The sequence below is a fragment of the Chionomys nivalis genome, chromosome 18 (assembly GCF_950005125.1).
Source record: "Chionomys nivalis chromosome 18, mChiNiv1.1, whole genome shotgun sequence".
Taxonomy (NCBI): Eukaryota; Metazoa; Chordata; class Mammalia; order Rodentia; family Cricetidae; genus Chionomys; species Chionomys nivalis.
This window is the reverse complement of record NC_080103.1, coordinates 3,344,927-3,367,855: the sequence shown is the minus strand read 5'-3', so window position 1 is coordinate 3,367,855 and position 22,929 is coordinate 3,344,927. Positions and strand designations below refer to the sequence as shown.

At 42.3% G+C, this 22,929-nt stretch overlaps 1 protein-coding gene across 14 annotated transcripts in view; it reads right to left on the bottom strand.

Annotated features, from left to right (window-relative positions):
* Positions 1–22,929, bottom strand: part of Arhgef11 (Rho guanine nucleotide exchange factor 11) — a 145,547-nt gene that overhangs the window by 56,146 nt on the left and 66,472 nt on the right. For 12 of the 14 annotated variants that reach the window (XM_057793013.1, XM_057793019.1, XM_057793014.1 and 9 more), the window contains 6 exons: positions 5,120–5,152; positions 3,899–3,913; positions 3,484–3,575; positions 2,457–2,555; positions 802–851; positions 122–179 (listed from right to left, as the gene is read on the bottom strand). In XM_057793013.1, coding sequence (XP_057648996.1) covers positions 122–179; positions 802–851; positions 2,457–2,555; positions 3,484–3,575; positions 3,899–3,913; positions 5,120–5,152 — 347 coding nt within the window. The remainder of the gene's footprint in view (positions 1–121; positions 180–801; positions 852–2,456; positions 2,556–3,483; positions 3,576–3,898; positions 3,914–5,119; positions 5,153–22,929) is intronic. The other 2 variants (XM_057793017.1, XM_057793022.1) reach the window with 2 other exon arrangements.

Sequence of the window (22,929 nt, the reverse complement as noted above, 5' to 3'; positions counted from 1 at the left end):
GATTTCAGCTGCCTCAATATATCTACCTATAAATGAAGCCTCTCAGGTCAGTAAACGTGTCAAACTGTCCCAGAGTCCACCAAGTCTATTTTCTTTAGTTGTTATGCCCTAACCAACTCACATTTGATAAGTTTCACCACCTCCAGGTGCGAGCTATTGGTCACCATGGTGCCGTTCACCTGTTGGAGGGACAAATAACATTGAGTAACAGTGGTGAAAACCTTGTTCCAAGTCTAAAATGCTATTTCTTTAGGAAGCCATTTCCCAGTTCTTTCTAGTTACCTCTGGTTACTTGTTTACTCAAGTTTACATTGTCAGTTCCAAACTGGCTTCTAAGTTTTCAGGGATAAGACCCATGTCTCCAGCCATAGATTTTTTTCAGTTATATCTGTGTTTATCTATTGGCCTTATGGGCTTCTTCCTTACTGGAGGAGGAGAAGTCTCTGTAGTTAGGATTTCTTTAATGTAGTCAGGACTCCTACATCCAGAAGATCCTCTCATGTCAGCACTGTGTGGAGGTCTGACTGAAGAACCTGAAGGCCACAGCTGTTTCTTCTTAACCTTATTTTCTGTATTTTATGAAGGATAAATAAAACCTATTCCAGAATGCTTCAAGGTCAATGAACTTGAAGAGCCGAAAACACAGAAGCCAGCTATCTTCGTCCTCTCCCTGCTATGGCAGTACCCTGGTTTAGTGGCTGCCAGAGCCAGTACTGGAATGAAGAACAAAACAGGCCACCGTACTAGGCAGCTCCTGAACCTGCCACCGCGTAAGATGGAGGAGAGAGAAAGCTTACTCACTTTAATGATCCGGTCACCCTCTCTCACACCAGCTTTCATGGCTGCACCTCCTGAAGGGAGAAGAGCCAGTCAGCAGAGTCCTGTAACCGCCACAAAAGCCACCAGATCCACACCAAAGTCCGTCTGAGATTATCTGCTCTGAAATTTTGTATCAGAACTTCAAATGCTGGGTGGACAGCCAACTTTCCTCCAGCAACATGATGACTTTTAATCTAGAGTATACTTCATAAAGAAAGCCACAGCTGCTGCTCTGCTTATCACCCAGCTATCACAGCGGGCGAGGATCTGAGAAGAGCATTTTTGCTTTATTTGGATGTGTTAAAGTCAGACAGAGCCATGTGAAATCACGGGAAAGGTAAGTTGACTGTAGTAAATATAGGTAGGAAAGTAATATTAAGAACTGGAGAAATGGATTAAAACAATAGGTTTCAAACTGGTGACATTTAAGTCTTGAGAAGTTCATAAAGATATTCTCTAGTTTCTTATTATTAGAGATAATAATATGCCATTCTACAAAAAAACTTTTTTAATCCATTGATAGTTTCTTCAATTGAGATAGACTATCTTGAAACAGACCATATTAAGGCCTTCTGATGCTGGCTGATCAAGAGAGGTGCTCAGAAGAACATGCTGTTGACCTTTTCAACTGGAGGGCGCAGAGGTTTTGCTCACTATATAGTTGTGAACAGCTTCTATTCTTAGCCTTAATTTATACCCAAGAAGCACAAGAACACACAACAAATCAAGTTAATGAGAAGTATAAATATTATATTTTGTAAATTTGCCCCAAGATAGTCATTAAATCTTCTAAGTTGTATTTATCTGTTAAACTCCTCACCTAGTATATCTAGAAGCTTCTGGTATATACAGTCTACCCTCCATCATAACTTTTCAGTTCAGTAATTAAGACTCCCCTCATCTAAAGTGAACTATTTAGGGCTGGAGAGACCCGGACTGGTGTCCAGAACCACGTACAACCACCTGTAACTCCAGTTTCAGGGAATCCCATGCTCTCTTCTGGCCTCTGTGGGCAGGTTTTCATATTATTATTTATTATTATTTTGGCTTTTTAAAACAGGGTTTCTCTTTGTAGCCCTGGGTGTCCTGGAGCTCACTTTGTAAACCAGGCTGCCCTCAAACTCGAGATTGGCCTGCTCCTACCTCCCAAGTGCTGGGATTAAAGGTGTGCGCCAAAATGCCTGGCGGTTTCTCTTTTTTGTTTTCTTTCTTAAAACAGGGTCTCACTAGCTAGCTGGAACTTGGTTAGCTGGAACTCAGTATGTACATCAGGTTGACCTTAAACACATAAGAAGATCCACTTCCTGCTTCCCAAGTTCTGAAATTAAAAGTGTGTGCCGCCTTGCCACTTGGTCTCTGGGATGGCTGATCTTGGTTGATGGCTGAACTTGACTACACCTGGAATCAATTAAAAACCAAGCTGCTGGGCACAACTGAGGGAAATTCTACCTACTGGCTCAGTGTGGTAGAGACTTTCCCATGTGTCTATAGGGAGCTAGTTCTAGAATAATTTATTCACTATTCGCTTAGGGATCCCCCATTCAAGCAATCTCCAAGTCACACAGCACTACTGCATACACACACACACTCCACCTTTGAGAACTGTCCATTGCCGACAGAAGGGTCACAGCACTCACCAGGGCGCACAGACTGCACCAACACGATTCGATCCCCACTAACTGTGAAGCCAAAACCATGCTGGTCCTTTTGGATAATGACGCAGCGTTGAACAAGACCTGTTGGGGTAGAGAAGAGGAGTTTGGGCAGGCAGTCACACTGAAAGTCAGTGTATCCAAGTCACTTAAAAAAATTTCTTTTTTAAGTAGCTTTCCCAGACTAATCCAGTTCCCCAGATTCACCCTGTCCACATACACTGCTGTAATATATTCCATCCTCAGTGACCTGTAAGCGACTTTGTATTCCATGTGAGAAGTGACCCTTTCCTAAGGTGCGGAAACGGCTGTCCCTTTAGGCCTGCATGATGACACTGACTGAAGAAAGAGCAGGTCTAAGTCCGTGGTGTTCCTCAAATCTAGTATTAAAGATAGACAGCCCCGTGGGTTAACTGGAAATTTTACATTGTTATACCCAGTGAACAGAGCAAATGGGACACCAAAGCTGACTGATGTTGGAGCTGGAAAACTCATGAAGATAACTCAGGCTTGTTTCCTTGCCAAATCCAAGGAATGATAAATGCCAGGAGAAATCCTCTTATTCATATCAATATTCATGTATAGAATAAAAAGGGAGGGAGAGAAACTGAGTAAAGGAGGAAGAAAAGGACAAAGGGGTGTGGCTACCAAATGCTTTTGCTGGGGTCTCTACTAGATACTGTGCATATGCGATAGCACTTTGTGATGGCAGGGACATGGGTTCTAGATTACAACAGAACTGGTTTCAAGCCTCAGTTCTGTCTCCAATAAGTGTGAGGATGGGAAAGTTCCCTTTTCCACGCTTCAGTTTCCTTATCTGCAAAATAAGAATATAAAACACACTTCCTAGGTTGGTATAAAGTGACAACTGACGCAGAACTCCTAACATAAACCCCAACGCACATATTACGTGCTCAACATAAAGTTCAGGTGTTTTACATATGGGTGTACAGGATTTCTCTATAGGGGCATATACCTGTGTCTATGTGCTGATATGCAACAAAGCAGTTACCTGTTGTTTCAGAGGTGTCAGAGGGCTGGCGGTGGTGGGAAGGGGACATGCGTTCAGGTGTAGAGTCTCCCAGAGAAGACAGGCTACTTAACCTGGAGAAGGAGTAAAGAAAACACACTAATAAGCTGGGAAGGGAGGGACCAGAGGAACAGGCTCTGTTATTAGAGGGGGCCCAGAGTTTTGAACAATGAAAGCTAACCCACCCCACCTTGTAACTTGGTCATCCCAATAAGAGATTAATCATGTGTATACTGCTGGCAACACCACCTATCTGGAATCCTGGCTGAGCAGGCAAGTATGGTCTCTTTAATACTCAGCAGGGTATGCAGAGAAATACCCTTTGTATTTGTAGAGTCAGACAAAGAGACAACAGCAGGAAGGTTGTACAAACATACATGTGCTTGCTGGGTCTTACCAGGCTGCAATGGGGCTGATGGAACAGAACGGAGCAGCAGAGGAAATGAACGCAAGAAAAACAAACAGCTAGTTAGTGTTAGGTGATGATTTGCAAAAGAGGAGACTAGAAGGACACGGTGGGCCAGACACATACAGAGGCCTCTGTGAGCACAGCAGAGCATGGAATGGCTTTATCTCTTTGTCAAAGTCTCATCTCTCTAAGACGGCAACTGGACATTTAGTACTAACCTTCTAGGGAAATGGCAACCCGAATAGGAGCATACCAATTGCCTGAGCCTCTGAAAAGTCTGTTTATCTTCCAGATACCATGGAAGAATAGGAATCTGGTCTATTGGCAACCATATACTTCAACTCCACGATCAGATCATCCCTACAGCTAGTCTGTAGCATCCTGCTTAGAAATTAAGACTTCAATCCTTCTAAGTACCACATACACCAACCAATAGATTTATTTCTTGATCTCTTCTTCAATTAAAACTGAAAACAAACTTAGAACATCTTGGCTTTTTAGAAAAAAGTTCACAGTTGGAGAATCAGATGCTACTGCTCTCAGGAAGGGGCGGTTCCCGTCCTAGCGATAGTTAGTGACGAAGTGAAAGCTTATGTACAGAACCACTGTGCACAATGAGAACACCAGAAATGACCTCATATCTATATAACAATACAGAACTTGCCCTTACAAAACTGTGTGTAAGGAATGACCTCTATAATACTATCAGGGGAAGAGAAGAGAATTATGTGGGCATTTAAAGCAGTAGATAAAAGGGAAAAGATGCTGTGTTTACATATCTGTTACATATGCAAATATCTAGCATATCTTTGCAGAGTACAAAAGAAACAACATTGGTTGTCTCTGAGGTGGGAAAGTGGTTGCCCAGGGAATAGGCACAAGACCAGAGACCTCTCATTATATCCTTTTGTGCTTAATTCTGAACTTTATGAAGATACTAACTATTCACAAGAGCCAGATGAGGTGGCAGACAACTGCTATCCTGGCTCTTGGGAGGCTGAGGCAGGAAGACTTGAGTTCAAGGCAGTCTGGGCTATATACAACATTTTTAGACTGGCCTGGGTTATACTAGGAGACTGTAGTCTCAAAAACAAAAGAAAAACATTCCTTACTCCCCAACCAACCAACCAACCGACTGACCATCACCCTACACAAATTTAAAAAATACCAAGAAGGGGATCTTTTGTCCCCCAGAGGAATCCCTCTTACCTGGACAGGTGAGACTGCTTTTTACTGGCTGATCTTTGGTTCAGAGAGAGGAAGACATCAAAGAAGAAGAGAACGTGGGACCCAGGAGAAGTGATGCAGGATAGGAGGAAGAAAGAGAAAGAAAAAACAACAACAACATAAACCAAACAAGCCGGGCGGTGGTGGCGCACGCCTTTAATACCAGCACTCGGGAGGCAGAGGCAGGCGGATCTCTGGGAGTTCGAGGCCAGTCTGGTCTACAAGATCCCCTACAAGAGCTAGTTCTGGGACAGGCACCAAAGCTACAGAGAAACCCTGTCTCGAAAAAAAACAAAAACAAACAAACAACCCCCCCCCCAAAAAAAAACCACCCCCCCCCAAAAAAAAAACCCACATAAACCAGACAAGACACTGGAGATGGTTAGTTCAAAAGAGAAATCCCAATAGAACTGAGTAAGGGACCACATGGGGTTGATACAGTGATGAGCTTATTATAATACAAATGTACCAATCTGTCTATTTAAAATTCTCCAGAGTCTCCTCCTGTACACAGGAGTAAATACTAACCAGGTCTCAAAAGGACAAAGCACACAGTCTGCATTGAACTGCATCTGGGTCACAGTGTTCCTTTGCTCTGTCCTGTCCTCTTCCCATTTCCTTTTCCTTCCCCTGCCCTTTCCACTGCCCCTTTCCTCTTTCCCTCCCATCTGAGGTGTGGTGTGGTGTGTAGGTCAGAGAGCAATATCAGATGTCTTCCTTAGTCACTCCCCACCTGAGGAAGGTTGAGAGTCACTGATTTAGACCCACCTACTGTCACATTTGTGTTTTGCCTGTCTTCCCTCCTTTCCACCTCGGATCCCCCTATTTTTATTTAGTAAGCTTTATATTCATTTATTTTTGGGGAGTGCATGTGGATGCTAAAGGATGACATGGTATATGTGTACGGTATACATGGCAGGCGGGGTGGGGTGGGGTGGTGCAGACATCTGCTGCTCTCCACCTTGTTTTGGACACAGGAACTCTCATGGAACCTGGAGCTTACCAATTTGGCAGGGTTGGTCAGCCAGCAAGTCTTCTGCACACCAGAAGTAGAATTAAAATTGCACTGTCCTATCTGGGCAGTGGTGGTGCACACCTTTAATCCCAGCACTCAGGAGGCAGAGGCAGGCAGATCTGTGAGTTTGAGGCCAGCCTGGTCTACAGAGCGAGTTCTAGGGCAGCCAAGGCTTCACAGAAAAACCTTGTCTGGAAAAACCAACCAAAAACATAAAATAAAACAACAAAAAACCCAAATGTGCACTGGCTTTTCCATGGCTCTGGTAATCCTAACACAGGTCCTTGTCCTTGCACAGGCAACTCTACTACTGAGTCACCTCCCAGCCCACATTTGCTTCTTTTTCTAATTATACATTTTTTTTCTCATTTAAAAATTGTAGCGACATCATGACATTTGGCCTTTAATTACTTTAGTGTATACATACTAAGTACCTTGAGAGACTCTCTATATGAACTGCCATCAGCATGCCCGATAAGCTAGCTTTGACAGAATATTACCTAACACAGAGTAGTATTCAAACCTCCCCAACTGCTTATCAATGTTCTTTACATTTGTCCCTCAACTGCCTCAATCCAGGATTTAACCAAAGCTCTTAAATATGTGTGTGTGTATGTATACACACACACACATATACACATATTCATAAAATACAAATGTAAAAATACACTCCTTCCCTTCTATCTACTGAGTCCTATACCCATTTTATCTCTTATAACAATGACATTTTCATGTTTGTGTAGTATATGTATCTATGAGTATGCTTGTACATGACTGTGTATGTCAGAGGTAACACTGAGCGTCTTTCTGAGTTTTTCTCACCTTATTTTTGAGATAGTGTTTCTTACTGAACCTGGAGTCTAACAATTCAGTTAGGCTGTTTGTCCAGTGAACTCCAGGGATTCAGATGTCTCTGCTTTCCCAGAGCTGGGATTACAGATACTACCAGTTCCAGCTTTTCACACAGGTGTTGTAGATCTGAATTTAGGTCTTCACATTTGTATAGCAAGCACTTTTACTGACTGAGGCATCTCCCCACCCCACACAATTTTGAAGAGTCCAAGCCAGCTATCTTGTTGAATAAATGGCATACATTTGGGAAATGCCTGATGTCTCCTCATGATTAAAATCAGGTTAAATATTTTTGTTTGCTTGGGGCAGAATCTCATTCTGTATCCCAGGCTAGACTCAAATTAGTTACTCTCTTGCTTTAGCCTGCCAAGCACTGTTTTGTTTTGTTTTTGTTTGTTTGTTTGTTTGTTTTTTTGTTTTTCGAGGCAGGGTTTCTCCGTAGCTTTGGAGCCTGTCCTGGAACTCCCTTTGTAGACCAGGCTGGCCTCGAACTCCCAGAGATCCGCCTGCCTCTGCCTCCCGAGTGCTGGGATTAAAGGCGTGCGCCACCACCGCCCGGCTCAAGCACTGTTATTGTAAGGATGTGCTAAATATTTTTGAAACATTGTAAGTGATGTTGTATAGCTTGCTCTATGTTGGTGATGTGAGAGTTGATTACCTGAGAATTCTCAATGGTAAAAATCTATTCTTCCATTTTAAATATGCTGCGCTTGGAGAATTCTGTTCTCTAACAACCACTTATCCAAGAGTTTATACGTTACTATTATTTGTACTTTTAGAAAGGTTTCTTTTAATGTGTCTGTGTTGTGTGTGCTTCTGCCGTGTGTATGAAGGTGATTTGTGGAAGCCAGAAGAGGGCATCAGACTCCCTGGAGCTTGAGTTACTACTACTGCTCCTTGTCTGGGACACTTCTATCACTCTCCTTTAAGCTGCTAAAAGTAATCACATCCTTTGTTTCTTCCCCTAAAGTTATACATTGCAGTTCATTATCCTTTGCCCCATGGCTCTACCACAGAGCTGCACCTGAAGTCTCCCGCCATTTAAAAAAAATGTTTAAATATTGTAAGCAGTCTAGGGCAACCATGAAAATGGTTCACTTGACCTAGAAAGATCAGTTATTTTAGGAGCACCCGTGAAGCTGTTGTCCAGGACGCCAAAGGTATGAGTGACGAAAAGTCACCAAGTATGCTCCTTTAAAGAATCATTTGGCTGATATAATGGTACAGGTGGTGGGTGTGCCGGGCCAAACACTGGGGCTTGATACAGGGTTGGTGGCCCAAAAAGAGTACTGAATTTTTATTGTTGTTGTTGTTTTGAGACAGGGTCTCACTGTGTAGCTCTAGCTGGCCTGAAACTCCCTATGTACACCAGGTAGGTCTTGAACCCAGAGAGAGCTGCCTGCCTCTGCCTCCAGGATGCTGGGATTGATTATAATGCTTCTTCGTTGTTTGTTCCCTGGCTCAGTGCTTGGCCAAACAAGCCTGCTGAGCTATGTTTAATTCTGGAACCCACATGAAAAGCCAGATTGTAGTAGTACGTCACAGCATTCCTACAAGAAGGAGGTGATCGACAGGAGAGTCAGCTAGCCTAGAGTGTGACATTCATGACAGACCCAACAAGGTGAGGAAGACAGACAGTTCCTGAATGTTGTCCTTTCACTTCCATGGATGTGCCCTAGGATGTGTGTTTACCGGAAACTAGAACTGAAGAAGTGACTTGATTAAGAGTGTGTACTGCTCACCCAGACGACTCGAGTCGAGTTCCCAGCATGTAAGCTAGGTGTCTCACAACTGCATGTAATTCCACTTCCAGGAGATCCAATGCCTTCTCCTGGTCTCTGCAAGCACTTCAGGCATAAACCCATGGAGACACACATACATACATAATTAAAGATAGTATCTTTTAAAAAATATATGGACTGTAATGCTGAACTTTAAATTCAGCATAAAATAAATGCAAATAAAAGGAAAACCCAATTTTTTGGGAAATGGGAATGTCTACAAACTAAACCCTGTGTCCTTTTAACAAGTCCACATCTGCCTTTGAGAACATCTTTGCTCTCTGGCACAAAGAGAAACTCTAGTTCACCTTGTTTTGTATGTTGACTTGCACTAAAACACTTTTCTGATGGTTCCTTTAAGTAGGACAGAAAACTGAATCTGGCACAAGCAGCCAGAATCTGCTGGACACTGCTACTGAGTGTCCTTCTGTCCAGGTCCTTTCAACACACTTCCCACATTTTATGTTCACACTGAATACTTCCAAACTGAAATGAGTACGACAGGATACTTCCTCATTTCCTCCATTCCAAAAGTTTTCCTTTTTTCAGTGGCAGGAACTGAATTTGGGACTCTCACCTGCTAAGCAAGCAATCTACTGCTGAGTTACATCCCCAGACTCCATTCCAAGCTTCACCTTCTTCTTCAGACAGTGAAAATCCCCGTCCTGAACAATGCCAGTATACTTGTTTTCTCTCTTCCAGAGTACAAATAAGATGCTCTCCGGAATTACTACACAGTATCACTAACAATAACCCTGTCAATCCCGTTGAATCAAAGTTTCCTTACTTTTTTGGCTTCAAACTGAATCTTACCAGTAGTTGGTATCGTACATGCAATACTCCTGATTATTATTAACAAATAAAAATTGCTTGATAATCATAAGATTCATTAGAAACATTACGTTTTATATATTGTACAATTTTATATAAAGATTTTGAATAGATGTAAAGTAAAAGGTTTTGACCAATGTTCTTTCTTACTAGTTAACTATTTTTAAGTCAGTGTCTCACCATATAGCCCACACTAATTTCAAACTCTGGATCCTCCTGCCTCATCCTCCAGAGTCCTGGGATTATAAGAGTGCTCCATCATGCCAGGTTCTAGGATAACTTTAGTGTGGTGATATCTTGTTTGTACGAATAAAGCTTGCCTGAAGATCAGAGGGTGGAGAAGGTGGAGCTAGCCACTAGCTAACCATAGAGATCTGGAGGTCTGTAAAGACAGACCACAGTGATATGGTTGGGCAGAGAGAGTAAGTGATAAGGCAGGAGGAGGCAGGAGCATAGTATCTTTTCGGTTGGGAAGTGAGTAGGTAAGGTAGTAAGGTAGTTTTGCTCCTTTGTCTCTCTGATCTCAGCATTTTCCCCAATGTCTGATTCCAGGCTTTTATTAACACCTATTAGAACTCGTGATACACCTTAGCTTTTTTCCTTTCTTTTTATTTATTCTATGTGTCTTTTACATCATGTATCTTGATTCCATTATTTCCCTGTCCCTTTGCATATGCCTTCTGCCCTGTAACCACCCACCAAACAAAACAAAATTTAAGAGAAAAAAATAATAAAAAAAAAAATTTAAAAAAATCTCAGCATAGAAGCTGCAATGACACAGTGAGTCACACAGTAAACCCCTTTGTCCATATATCTTCACTTGCAAGTGTTCATTGCAAAGAGTCATTGGTCTGGTTTGAGACCCCCTGGTTTCTGCTACATTATTGATGCTGGACCCTCAACAGGACTCTTCCTGGATATCCTGTTGTTGCCTTGTATTGGGGAGATCCTGAAGCTTTGGGTCCATGGATCAGCTCCCTTCACATGCTCCAACACATCATAGATGGGGTGGATGTTGGGGTGGGCCAAGTTATAAGCCTGGTTCTGGGCCTACGCAGCTGTAGGGTTGGTCAGCCTGCAGGTCCCCCCTGTTCTCATCACCAGGGTGAGCTCTCCAGCATCACCCTGGCTAGTTCAGCTCTTGCAGCAATGAGCAAGGGATGGGGCCAGTTCTGCTTTCATGCCCTCAGGGTTAGCTCTCCCACACCTACATGCTTAGGGCCAGCTCTATTATGCTGCCCAGGTGAGGTACAGGGACCACTCTCCCCAGTGCTGCAGCTAGTTGGGGGCAGGGCCAGCTCCTCCACCTGTCTCAGGCCTTGATGGGTGAGAGATGGTGGGGAGGCCATCTGTCCTCTGCCCAAACTATCACATGTCACATGAGTAATGGGGACAGTTCTCCTTTGCTCATAGCATCGAGGCTGGGTCACCCTCACATCCGATCACAGGGCAGCTCTGCTATGCTGCCTAAGTGAGAGGCATGGTCAGCTCTCTCTTCTGTTGCAGGCGGTAAGAGGCAAGGGGTAACGGGGGCATCTCTCATCCTCCCACACCACCACAGGACAGACGAGTAGTGGAGACAGCTCTCTCATGCTTACAACTTTTGGGCTGGCTCACCCATACCTCTACCAACAAGGTTGGCTTTATTGTGGATAGCTTTAGTTTTAATGTAAGACACATAAAAGGAACTCTCGCTATTTTATACTGAAAAAGTATTCTAGATGATTATGCTAGTGTATGCCTACATAATGAGACTGTTTCTTTAAAAAAAGTGGGAGTGATTCTAGGTGTTCATATAGTCACCATATACAGGTTATCATTCTACTCACTATCATATATGTGTGTATACATATATGTGTGTGTGTATTTATTGCATTTTTCACATAATATATTCTGATCAGAGTTTCCCTCCCCCAACTCTTCCCAGATCCGCCCTTTCACACCCACCCAATTCCACACCTTTCTCTTTCACAAAAACAGGAAAACCAACCAAACAAATCAGGATTTAAAAATCTTGAAAAAACACAAAGAAAAAGCACAAGAAACACACACAAAGAGAGACAAAATCCATTAAAAATACAAAATTGAAAACCATAATCTATAAGCAAAGAACCAGGAAGACCAAAATAAAGGGAGGGGGCAAGCAAAGCAGTATATGAGACTAAAAATCTATAAAAATATTGTTAAGTTCATTTTGTGTTTTCATCTACTGCTCTGCATGGGGCCTATTCTTAAATGTGGTTAAGTGAGACTCAACATGAAATGCTTCATCAATTTGCATTTCATTATTATTTTAGGGACAAGTGTACAACTTCTCTTCTTGCACCATGTGAGTTTCAGGAACAGAATCTATTTTTACTCAACAAGCTGACCAAATGAATTTTTAAAAAGATTTGTTTGTTATGCATACAATGTTCTGCCAGCATGTACAGAAGAGGGCACGCACCAGCACCAGATCTCAGTACAGATGGTTGTGAGTCACCATGTGGTTGCTGGGACTTGACCTCAGGACCTCTGGAAGAGCAGCCAGTGCTCTTAACTTCTGAGCCATCTCTCCAGCCCCTGACCAAAAGCAAAAGTCTAAAATTTCTGGTGTTTTGTTAAGACAGTCTTGCTATGTAGTCCAAGCCTCCTGCCTCCACCTTCCAAGTGTTGACTAGTCCCCCTGACCCAGGCCCTGTACAGACTCTGCTTGCAGGCCCAGACCCTGGAGACCTCCTGCGGCCAGGCTCTACCATTAGGCTACTCAGGCACTTAAGTGTAGCTCTAAAGGTTAGGCCATGCCCCTGAGGAGCTCCAAAGGCCAGGCCCCACCCCCAGACTTCTCTAACTTTCCCCCACAGCTATGATGTTCCCAGCCCCTTGAGGAGAGTAACCAGCCCCCAACTTACAGAAAAAAAAAACAAAAAAAAAACAAAAACAAAACACCAATCCCCAAGGTTGCCTCAAGATCAGACCCATAATCCCTTCAATCCTAGGCCACCCTGGAAAGCCCTACAAGAAACCCTATAAAAACCCTGTCATCTTCTGCCCAGTTTTCTACTGCTTCAGCCACCCTCCTGGGGTCTTCCTTCCCAATACATATCTTGGTGTGAGGTTTGTTGTACACGTGAATGTGGTACTCCTTGGCTCCCAACTGCCATCTGAGCTGCAACATGCACACCAAGTGGTAGGATTATAGTTCTGTGCCCTCACACTGGCTTACAGCATTCAATCTTTGACCCCTGCCCCTCAGATCCCTTAACTTTTGAATTTATTGGGGCTTGGAGCGAGAACTCATCAGTTAAGAGCACTTGCTGCTCTTGCACAGGACTTGGGTTCAATACCCAGCACCAATATGGCTGCTTACAACTCTCTGCAGCTCCAGAGGATCCAGTGCCCTCTTCTGGGTTCTGTGGGCACTGCATGCATTTTTGTACATACATACAAGCAGACAGAAATTCACAGACACAAAATAAAAATTAAAAAAAAAAAAAACGGAGCTGGAGAGATGGCTCAGAGGTTAAGAGCACTGGCTGCTCTTCCAGAGGTCCTGAGTTCAATTCCCAGCAACCACATGGTGGCTCACAACCATCTGTACTGAGATCTGGCTCCCTCCTCTGGCGTGCAGGCATACATCAAGGCAGAATGCTGTATACATAATAAATAAATAAATCTTAAAAAAACCAAAAACAACAAACCCAAAATCCTTTTGGCTATAACATGAGTTTTCTCAATTATGAAATGAAGACACACTGATAACACCTGTTTGTCTTTACTTTGAGGCCTTAGCTCTTAAAGAGTTGAACAGAGTATTTCTGGGCTACTGGGCAAGTTCCAGCACAGTGCCATGTGCAGAGTGGGCACCCACTCCAAGTACACCTTCTTTCTTCCAGAAGTGATGTGAGGACTCTGAAAGAAGTAATATTGGTTAAGTGCTTTGAAAATCCTTACACAAATGAATGCTTTCTGGGTCTTTTTTTTTCCCCCTCCAGGATCACACTGGGTGATCTATGCTTGACAAATGTCAGTGCTAAGAGAAACAGGACTGGAGTGAACAAGTATACTGTAAGTGGAAAGGTGAACAAGAATGCACGGGCCTCCAGCCCCAGGCAGGGCATGGCCAGGAAAGCTCTCCTTTCTAATTTCCTGAGTGTATTAGAGGAGGGTGTGTGTGGAGGAGGCAGGCAGCACTAGTTAGCTTGTCAACACCAGAGCACAGAAGGATATGATTGATGTGAAGGCTGCGGGGTGGGGGTGGGTATGGCTCAAAGCACTCAGGGTCTTACTGGTCAGCCAGTCTAGCCAGGCAGTGAGCCTGTCTCAAAACATAAGGCAGACAACAGATGATGACACCAGTAGTTTATGTCTGGCCTTCATATGTGCATGCATGGGCACATACACCCCTCCACATACATACAGTACAAACCACAACAGAACAAACCAACAACATTCCTTTCACCCCATAGCTTTAATAGTTAAAATGTGATCCCAAGTCCAGGTTCAGTCCTTTCCTGGTTGTGTCTCAGGCAAGTCACCCGGTTCTCCCAAACCTGATTCCTAACAACAAAATGTGGAACCACTAGCTTTCTCAAAGGCAATGAAAAAAAAAAAGACCAAATAACCTTCAGCAACTCCCTACAGCTAGGATGTTAAAACTGAAGCCAGTGTCCTTAGGTCCAGCCCAGCCCTGTTTCTGGTCACCTGCTCTTTCCTCTGCATGCTCTTTCCTATGCAGGCTCATGCCAGAAATTTAAGTTTCTTGATTTTTAATTGAATCAATTGAGCCCTTCTGACAAGACTGCTTGGCATCCCAAGAATCCACCTCCACAGCATAAGCACCTCTGACTTCATCTTAGAAGACCTGGCCCCCTCCATCCACTTCCAGTTTCAACTCTTAGAGGAGCTACTGCTTGCCCTCAGTTATCCTTAAAAAAAAAAAAAAACTAGTCAGAACGTTTAACATCCTTCAGGGGTTCCCTGTTTTTGTTTTCTTGAGACAGGGTTTCATTGTGTAGCTCTACATGGAAATCACCATGTAGACTAGGCTGGCCTCAAACTCAGAGATCTGCCTCCTGAGTGCTGGGATTAAAGGCGTGCACCACCACAAAAGTCTGGGGACTTTTTAAAATTGAGGTTCTAAGTTTTAAGCATGATTTGCAGGTCCTTTACAAGTCCCTACCTCTCGTCTTGCTCCCTTTGACCAGTTTTCAACTCTCTGAGACTCACTCTTTCTTTAGGGTTCAGTTTTAGGTCTATTTCAGGGAAGCTACAATGGATTTACCCGAGCCCTCCCTCTATAGTGCCAACCTCAACAGTAACTAAATTGCTACATGAGTGTTTTTAGATTAACATCGTTCTTCCAGTTCAACATCGGTCATGTCTTGCTCTTTAGAGCACAGTGGCTCCAGGACAGACACATTTGTACTCAATAATAAATGCAAAAGAATTTTAGACATCAAAGTATCAAAAGCATGACTAGTTTTGGGTGACCTCTTCTATGTATATAAATTAGAGTTGAATTCACAACCTCATAGTTTTAATAAAGACTAAATGAAGTAGAAAGGCTTTCCATGGACTTACCAAAGTGAAGTAATATTAGCCACTGTAAGGATCTCAGTCCTGTACACTAATCAGTGAGGCATCTGCTAGGCAAGCAAACACATGCTAAAGTGTATTGCAACTCATATTAAAAGTTGAGGAATGACTGGCCAAAGAAGGAACTGGATTTTACCCAGAGTACTCAGGAAAGGACAGGATTCTGGCAGTGGCTCTGTTGTGGAAGGGCATACAGGTGAGGAAATAACATGTATAGGCACAGAAAAATGTCACAGCAACCCCGACGAGCTGTCAGCACCAATGCAATACGGAAAGAAAAGGAAACAAAACTAGTAAGAGGTAGAATTGCAAAGATCCTCCAAAGACATGAGTTTCCAGCCTGGTTCTGTTACTTAGGAGAATCCTAGGAAACCTCCTATTAAGTTCCTCAAGGCTGTCTCTCCACCTAGATCACGTGGATAAGTAGTTCACTTACTCTTCCCACCTATCTCATATGGCAGCTGTGAAAATCAAGTGAGATTCAGTATATCAAAGGCTCTGCAAGTTGAAAAGCAACACAGCAATGTTAGGAAGCAGAGTGACATTAGTACATGGACAGGCTAACACACATATAATCCTTACATGTAAGAGATCTAGTAAGATTATATACTTTTGAAAAGGTGAGCCTGACAGTGACTGGAGTGTGCCGACGGGAAAACAGAGGCCCAGAGTTCGAGGAGGGCAGAGAACATATGAAGGAGGGCACTATCAATCAGAATATGCCAGAAAGGTAAGTGAGAGAATCCCACAAGCAGGCTGCTTGGAGCTATGTTGGGTGCTCTTTCTGGCCTTGCCTTGCACTGAATAGCACATGTTAAGAGTGCCCACCAAACTGTAGTACCTGGTTCACACAGAAATATGCTACAAAAATAAAATGCATGCCAGATTTCAATGATTCAGTATGAAAAATAAATGGTCTCATTTATTTACATATATATATATATACACACACACACAACAAAATCTTTTATATAGAAATAACAGCACTTTGAATGTCGTCAATTAAATGAAATACATACCATCAAAATTAATTTTACCTGTCTCTTACCACTTTTCATGTGATTATTAGAAAAATTTAAACCTCAGAGTGGCTTCCCCTGACCAGCACTGGTCTAGCCAACTCTGGTCACAGATGAACCATGCTCTACTGTTTTCTGCAATCAGAGCCCCTAGCCCTTCAGACTAAAGGACAGAAACGTCACTTTTCCAGTTAACTTGTCCACTACAGCACCTGGCAGGTATTTCTGTCAGGCATCTTCCATGTAGCTGCCGACTACACTCCTGTGTTGGTTGGTCTGAGATGTCTTGAAGGTCAACTTCAACTTCTGGCAGTCAAAACCCGCATTGCCAGAAAACTAGATAGGCAGCCTGCAGATCTCTTTTCCCTCTGTTCTCCTAGAACCAATCCTCCACTCTCAATCCCAGCTCTGCAGCAGAACAGCTTCGCAGCCTTTCCTGTCCCCCTGTTCCCATCTCCTGTGGATCCCACAGATTTTCACCTTATAGTCTCCTTCCCCCCACTAATTGTTTTGTCCCAGCCTTTAACCCTAGCAGGTACCCCTGCTAACCTAAGGGCTGCTCCTATCAGGGTAACAAGTAGGCCGGACATCTCTTGCTTCTCCAGATCCAATCCCCCCCAGTCTCATCCCCAGCTCTGTAGCAAAAAAATTTGCTTCTGTCTCCCATTCCTCTCTGAACCCATCCCCAATAGATGGATCACAAAGATCTCCTCCTCCAATCTTCCTTCCCCCAACCAGTCCTAGTATTCCAGCCTCCAACACTAGAGGCATTCCGGTGAACACTCCAGCTGACCAGACTAGGGAAACAAGTAAGTTAAATAAAGACCTTCACCAATCCTTCCTCTCCCCATTTATTGCTTTATACCAGCCCCCAACTCCAGCAGGTAGTCCCTGCTAACCCAAAACCACTCCTGCTAAAAAAGCAGGTAGGATGTCTGTGGATCTTCCCATCTCCTTCAGTCCCTCTAGATCCAATGGTGCTATAGCAGACCCCCTGGGGTGTCCTCTCTTCACTGTCTCCCTCCATTCAAAGAAGACAAAATAAGCAGACTCTGCTCTCCTCCTTCCTGTGGACTCCCTTAGACCCCTAGCTATCCCCATTCCTAAGTGTCGGCTCCCAAATACACATAAACACATTTTACCTGGAACCCTCAGTGGCCACACCTATTAGGTTCAAAGAAAATTTCCTACCAAGCAACAAACAGCCATCAGACTCTCCGAAAATCCAGAGGAAACAGAAACCAAGGGAAAAAACACCCACCCACCCAAGACAAACCTAGAAACCAGCATCTAGACCTATAGTCATCCCAACCCCGGATGTCTAGACGCCAGCGTCGTAGAAACACAGTAACAGCTAGGGCATATGTGTCCACTAGAGCCCAACTATCCTACCACAGCAGGCCTTGAATATTCCAACATAGCTGAAGCACAATAAAAAGATCTTAAAACTGTCTCTATGAAGATGATAGAGGTCCTTAAAGAGGAAACTAATAAACCCCTTAAAGAAATCCAGAAAAAGACAAACAGTGGAAGGAAATGAATAAAATTTTTCAAGACCTGAAAACTGAAATAGAATCAATAAAGAATACCCAAACTGAGGGAATTCTGGAAATGAAAAACTTAGGAATGTGAACAGGAACTACAGAGACAAGCTTCACCAAGAGAATATAAGAAATGGAAGAGAGACTCTCCAGACACTGAAGATATGATAGAAGAAATGGATACATCGATCAAAGAAAATGTTAAATTTAAAAAATCTCGACACAAAACTTACAGGGAATCTGGGACACTAAGAAAAGACCAAACCTAAGAATAACAGGAATAGAGGAAGGAAAAGAATCACAGCTCAAAGGCACAGGAATTTTTGTTTGCTTTGTTTTTCGAGAAAAGGTTTCATGTATAGTCCTGGCTGTTCTGGAACTCACTCTGTAGCCCTGGTTGGCCCTCGAACTCACAAAGATCTGCCTGCTTCTGACAGGTCATCCAGACAAAAACTAAACAGAGATATACTGGAGCTAACAGTATCAACCAAATGGATCTAGCAGACATTTATAGAACATTTCACAAAAATACAAAAGAATATACCTTCTCAGACCTCATGAAACTTTCTACAAAATTGACCACATACTAGGACACAAAGTAAGTCTCAACAGATAGAAGAAAAATAGAAATAACTCCCTGCATTCCATCAGACCATCATGGATTAAAGCTGGATTTCAACAATAACAAAGCAACAGAAAGCTTACCAACTCATGGAAACTGCACAACTCTCTACCAAATGAAAAATAGGTCAAGACAAAAACAAGAAAGACTTTCTAGAGTTCAATGAAAATGAATACACAGCAGTGCTAAACGGCAAGTTCATAGCAATAAGTACCTACATTAAAACAAACAAGAAAAACCTAAAGAGATGTCACACTAGCAACTTAACAGCACACCTGAAAACACTAGAACAAAAAGAAGCAATCACATCCAAGAGGAGTAGATAGCAAGAAATAAACTGAAGGCTAAAAAAGAATCAATGAAACAAAGAGTTGGTTCTTTTGAGAAAATCAGTTAAGATAGACAAATCCAAACTAAGAAGCAGAGAAATTATCCAAATTAACAAAATCAGAAATGAAAGGGGAACATAACAACAGACACTGAGGAAATCTGGATAATCAGAAAGATATACTTTTAAAAACTTGTACTCCACCAAATTGGAAAATCTAAAAGAAATGGATAATTTTCTCTATTGGTACCACATACCAAAGTTAAATTAAGATGAGATAAGCAATTTAAATAGACTTAATATCTCCTAGTGAAATAGAAGCAGTCATTAAATTTCCCAATCTGCCGCCCCACACACCACACACACACACAAAAAGATCCAGGGCCAGATGGTTTTAGTGAAGAATTCTACCAGAATTTTAAGGAAGAGTTAACACCTAAACTCTTCAAATTATTCCACAAAATTGAAACAGAAGGAACATTACCCAATTCATTCTATGAGGCCATAGTAACCCTGATACTCAAACCACATAACACCCAACAAAGAAAGAGAATTTCAGACCAGTTTCTCTTATGAACATAGATGTAAAAATATTTAATAAAACACTTGCAAACCGAATCCAAGAACACATCAAAAAGATCATCCACCATGATCAAGTAGGATTCACCCTAGAGATTCAGGTATGGTTCAATATACAAAAGTCAATAAATGTAATTCATCATATAAACCCACATGGCCATCTCATTATATGCAGAAAGGCCTTTGACAAAATCCAACACCTTATTCATTCATTCATTCATTCATTCATTCATTCATTCATTTATTATGTATACAATATTCTGTCTGTCTGTATGTCTGCAGGCCAGAAGAGGGCACCAGACCTCATTACAGATGGTTGTGAGCCACCATGTGGTTGCCGGGAATTGAACTCAGGACCTTTGGAAGAGCAGGCAATGCTCTTAACCACTGAGCCATCTCTCCAGCCCAATCCAACACCTCTTTGTAGTAAAGATCCTGGAGAGATTAAGAATATAAGGAATATACCTAAACACAATAAAGGCAGTTCACAGCAAGCCTATAGCTAACATAAAATTAAATGGAGAGAAACTCAAAGCAATTCTACTAAATCAGGAATGAGACAAGGTTGTCCACTCTCTCCACACCTATTCAATACACTACTTTAAGTCTTAGCAGTAAGACAACTGAAGGAGATCAAGGAGATATAAATAGAAAGGTAAGAAGTCAAAGTATTATTATTTGCAGATGATATGATAGTATATATAAGCAACCCCAAAAATCCCATAAGGGAACTCCAACAGCTGATAAACACTTTCAGCCAGGTAGCCGGATACAAAATTAACTCATGAGAATCAGCAGCCCTCCTATATACAAAGGACAAATGGACTAAGAAAGAAATCAGGAAACAACACCTTTCATAATAGCCTTAAATAATATAAAATATCTGGGTAACTCTAATCAAGCAAGTGAAAGACTTTTATGATAAAAACCTCAAGTCTTTGAAGAAAGATATCAGAAGATGGAAAGATCTCCCATACCCATGAATCAGTAGGGTTAACATAATAAGAATGGCCATCCTACACAAAAGCAATCAACAGATTCAATGTAAGCTCCATCAAAATTCCAAAACAATTCCTGACAGACCTTAAAAGGGCAGTTCTCAGCTTAATATGGAAGCATACCCAAAAGAAGCTTTATCCTTTCATCTTACTATAAGGACACTTGCTCAACCATGCTCATTGAGACTTTATTCATAATAATATCACAAACTGGAAACAACTGAGATGTCCCTCAACATAAGCATGGATAATGAAAGTGTGGATTAACACAATCGAGTATTACTTGACTATTAAAAAATGGTTTTATGAAATCTGGAGGCAAATGATCAAGAAAGAGAAATATGATATACATTCACTCATATGCAGATACTAGCCATTAAATAAACAAACAAACAAACAAACAAATAAATAAATACCAACCTACAATCCATAGACCCAGAGAGGTTATGTTTGGAGGAAGAAACTAAAGGGGGGGACATATGGATCTCCCTGGGAGGGGGAAATAGATTTTATAGGTGGACTGGGGGCAGGTGGGGAGGGAACAGGAGGATCAGGTGGGAAATGGGAAGGGGAGATAGGGTCAAAGGAGGGAATGCAGGAAGAGAGAGTTGGGTTTGCATCCTGGTTTTACCTTTGATATCTTTGACTTAAGGCAAATAATTTACTTTCTGTATACTTTAGTTTTCTTATCTACAAAACTATAATACTAACTAACCATCATCCGGCACTATTTTTAAAACTGGCACAGCCAGGTGTGGTGGTGCACACCTTTAATCCCAGAATTCAGGAGGCAGAGACAGGTGGATCTTTGAGATTCTAATGCCAGACTTGTCTACACAGTGAGTTCCAGACCAGTCAGGGCTACACAGTGAGATTTTTGCCTCTTGAATGGCATATAGCAATACTTTATAAAAGGCTCTGCTCTTGTTACAGGGCCTGAAGACAAACATAATTAGTTTGCTGCTGCCAAAACAATTACAACCTGTCTTGCAAAACAAAATACACGAATTGAGTTATTCAACATAGATATGCCCATCTTACAGATCTCTGATGTAATGGTTCATTACTGTCCATCATGTCCAATCCACATTAATTTGTTTTTGCTTGTGTCCTCCAGGAAATGATTCCTTCGATGAGAACAATAGTACCCAAGATAGCATATGGAGGTCAGGAGACGGGGACCTTGATGCCAATTCTGCCATTAATAAGCTGTGCAAGTTGACATCAAAAACTAAGTCTCAGAAGATCTAAGATATGCCTGGGAGCAGTTAAAGCAGACAAAGCCCAAGGGGAGGAAATCACTGAGGCTGCCACAGGAGAGAAGGAACAAATCCTGGAAGCAAGTGGGCAGGGTACAGTGAGATACCAACTCTGTCTATGTCTTTTTGTATGCTCATGAAAAGGCAGAAAAATGGCAAATAACAAGCATTAATGCATTAATATGAAATAGGAACTCATATAATCCTGCCAATAACATGGTGAGGTAACACTGCTACTTTCTTCCATAGATGAAGAAATGAGAAAAACTACTTATAGGATATGAACTCAATCCTTTCTTCTTTGCTCCTTGGTTTGTCTTCCCTTCAGTTAGAAACTGAGACGAACTATTATAGGTCCTTTCTTGTTCTAATACTGCATAATTCTTTATCCCTCATGGATATTCCAATTTAACTGGTTTATCTGCTTAGGATACTGACAGAAGGTCAAACAGGGAACAATTGAATCAATTTTTCTAGTCACCAGATTCCTGCAGCTCTCACTATAGTTCCATCAGTAAGAGATCCACTCTGGTTCTTTCTGATCTTCACCATCCCTTCAAGTTGACCGATGAGCTGGCACCACAGAAACAAGGCACTGTTTGTAGAACAAACTTACCTCACTTTCTTAGAGCTTCTACTGCTATGAAGAGATACCATACCATGGTGACGTTGGTGGCTGGTTTACAGTTTCAGAGGGGAATAAGATGGCATGCAAGCAGATGTGGTGGTGCTGGAGGTGAAAGTCCTACATTTTGCAGGCAACAGGAAGTCAACTGAGACACTGGGAGTTATCCTGAGCATAGGAAATCTAAAAGCCCTAGCCCACAGTGACACACCACTTCCGACAAGGTTATATCCACTCCAACAAAGCCACACTTCCTAAGAGCGCCTCTCTCTATGAGGTTATGAGGGCCAATTACATTAAAGCTACCACACTACCCTAAAATAATCCACAGCAACAAAATCAGATTGTGCCCATGACTGTAGGTGAAACAGGCAGGCTATAAAATCAAGAGAATGTTCCAGTAGTCTTGCCCACCCAGCTCTTCAAGTCTGCAGAAGTAGTCTGTCCACATATAGAGGGAATCAGCTGCTACCTACTTTGGGGGTGGTCCAAGGCCATTTTGTGGGAAGACAAGGTATTTGTGAACAGCATCTGCTGCTTCCAGCCAATGTTGTTGTGACAAACACACATACACACACATACACTTGTCTATTGAATCAAATTTTATTTTGAGGGGAACAATGAAAAGAGTATCAAGACAACAATTACTGGTTCACGGAGGTGGGCTTACAGTTCTTTCCACAGATTAACAGAGCATGCAATTTGACTAAGTTTATTATCAGGTAGCAGAGAGGTTTAAATATGGTGTACTATGGGTCTGAGAAT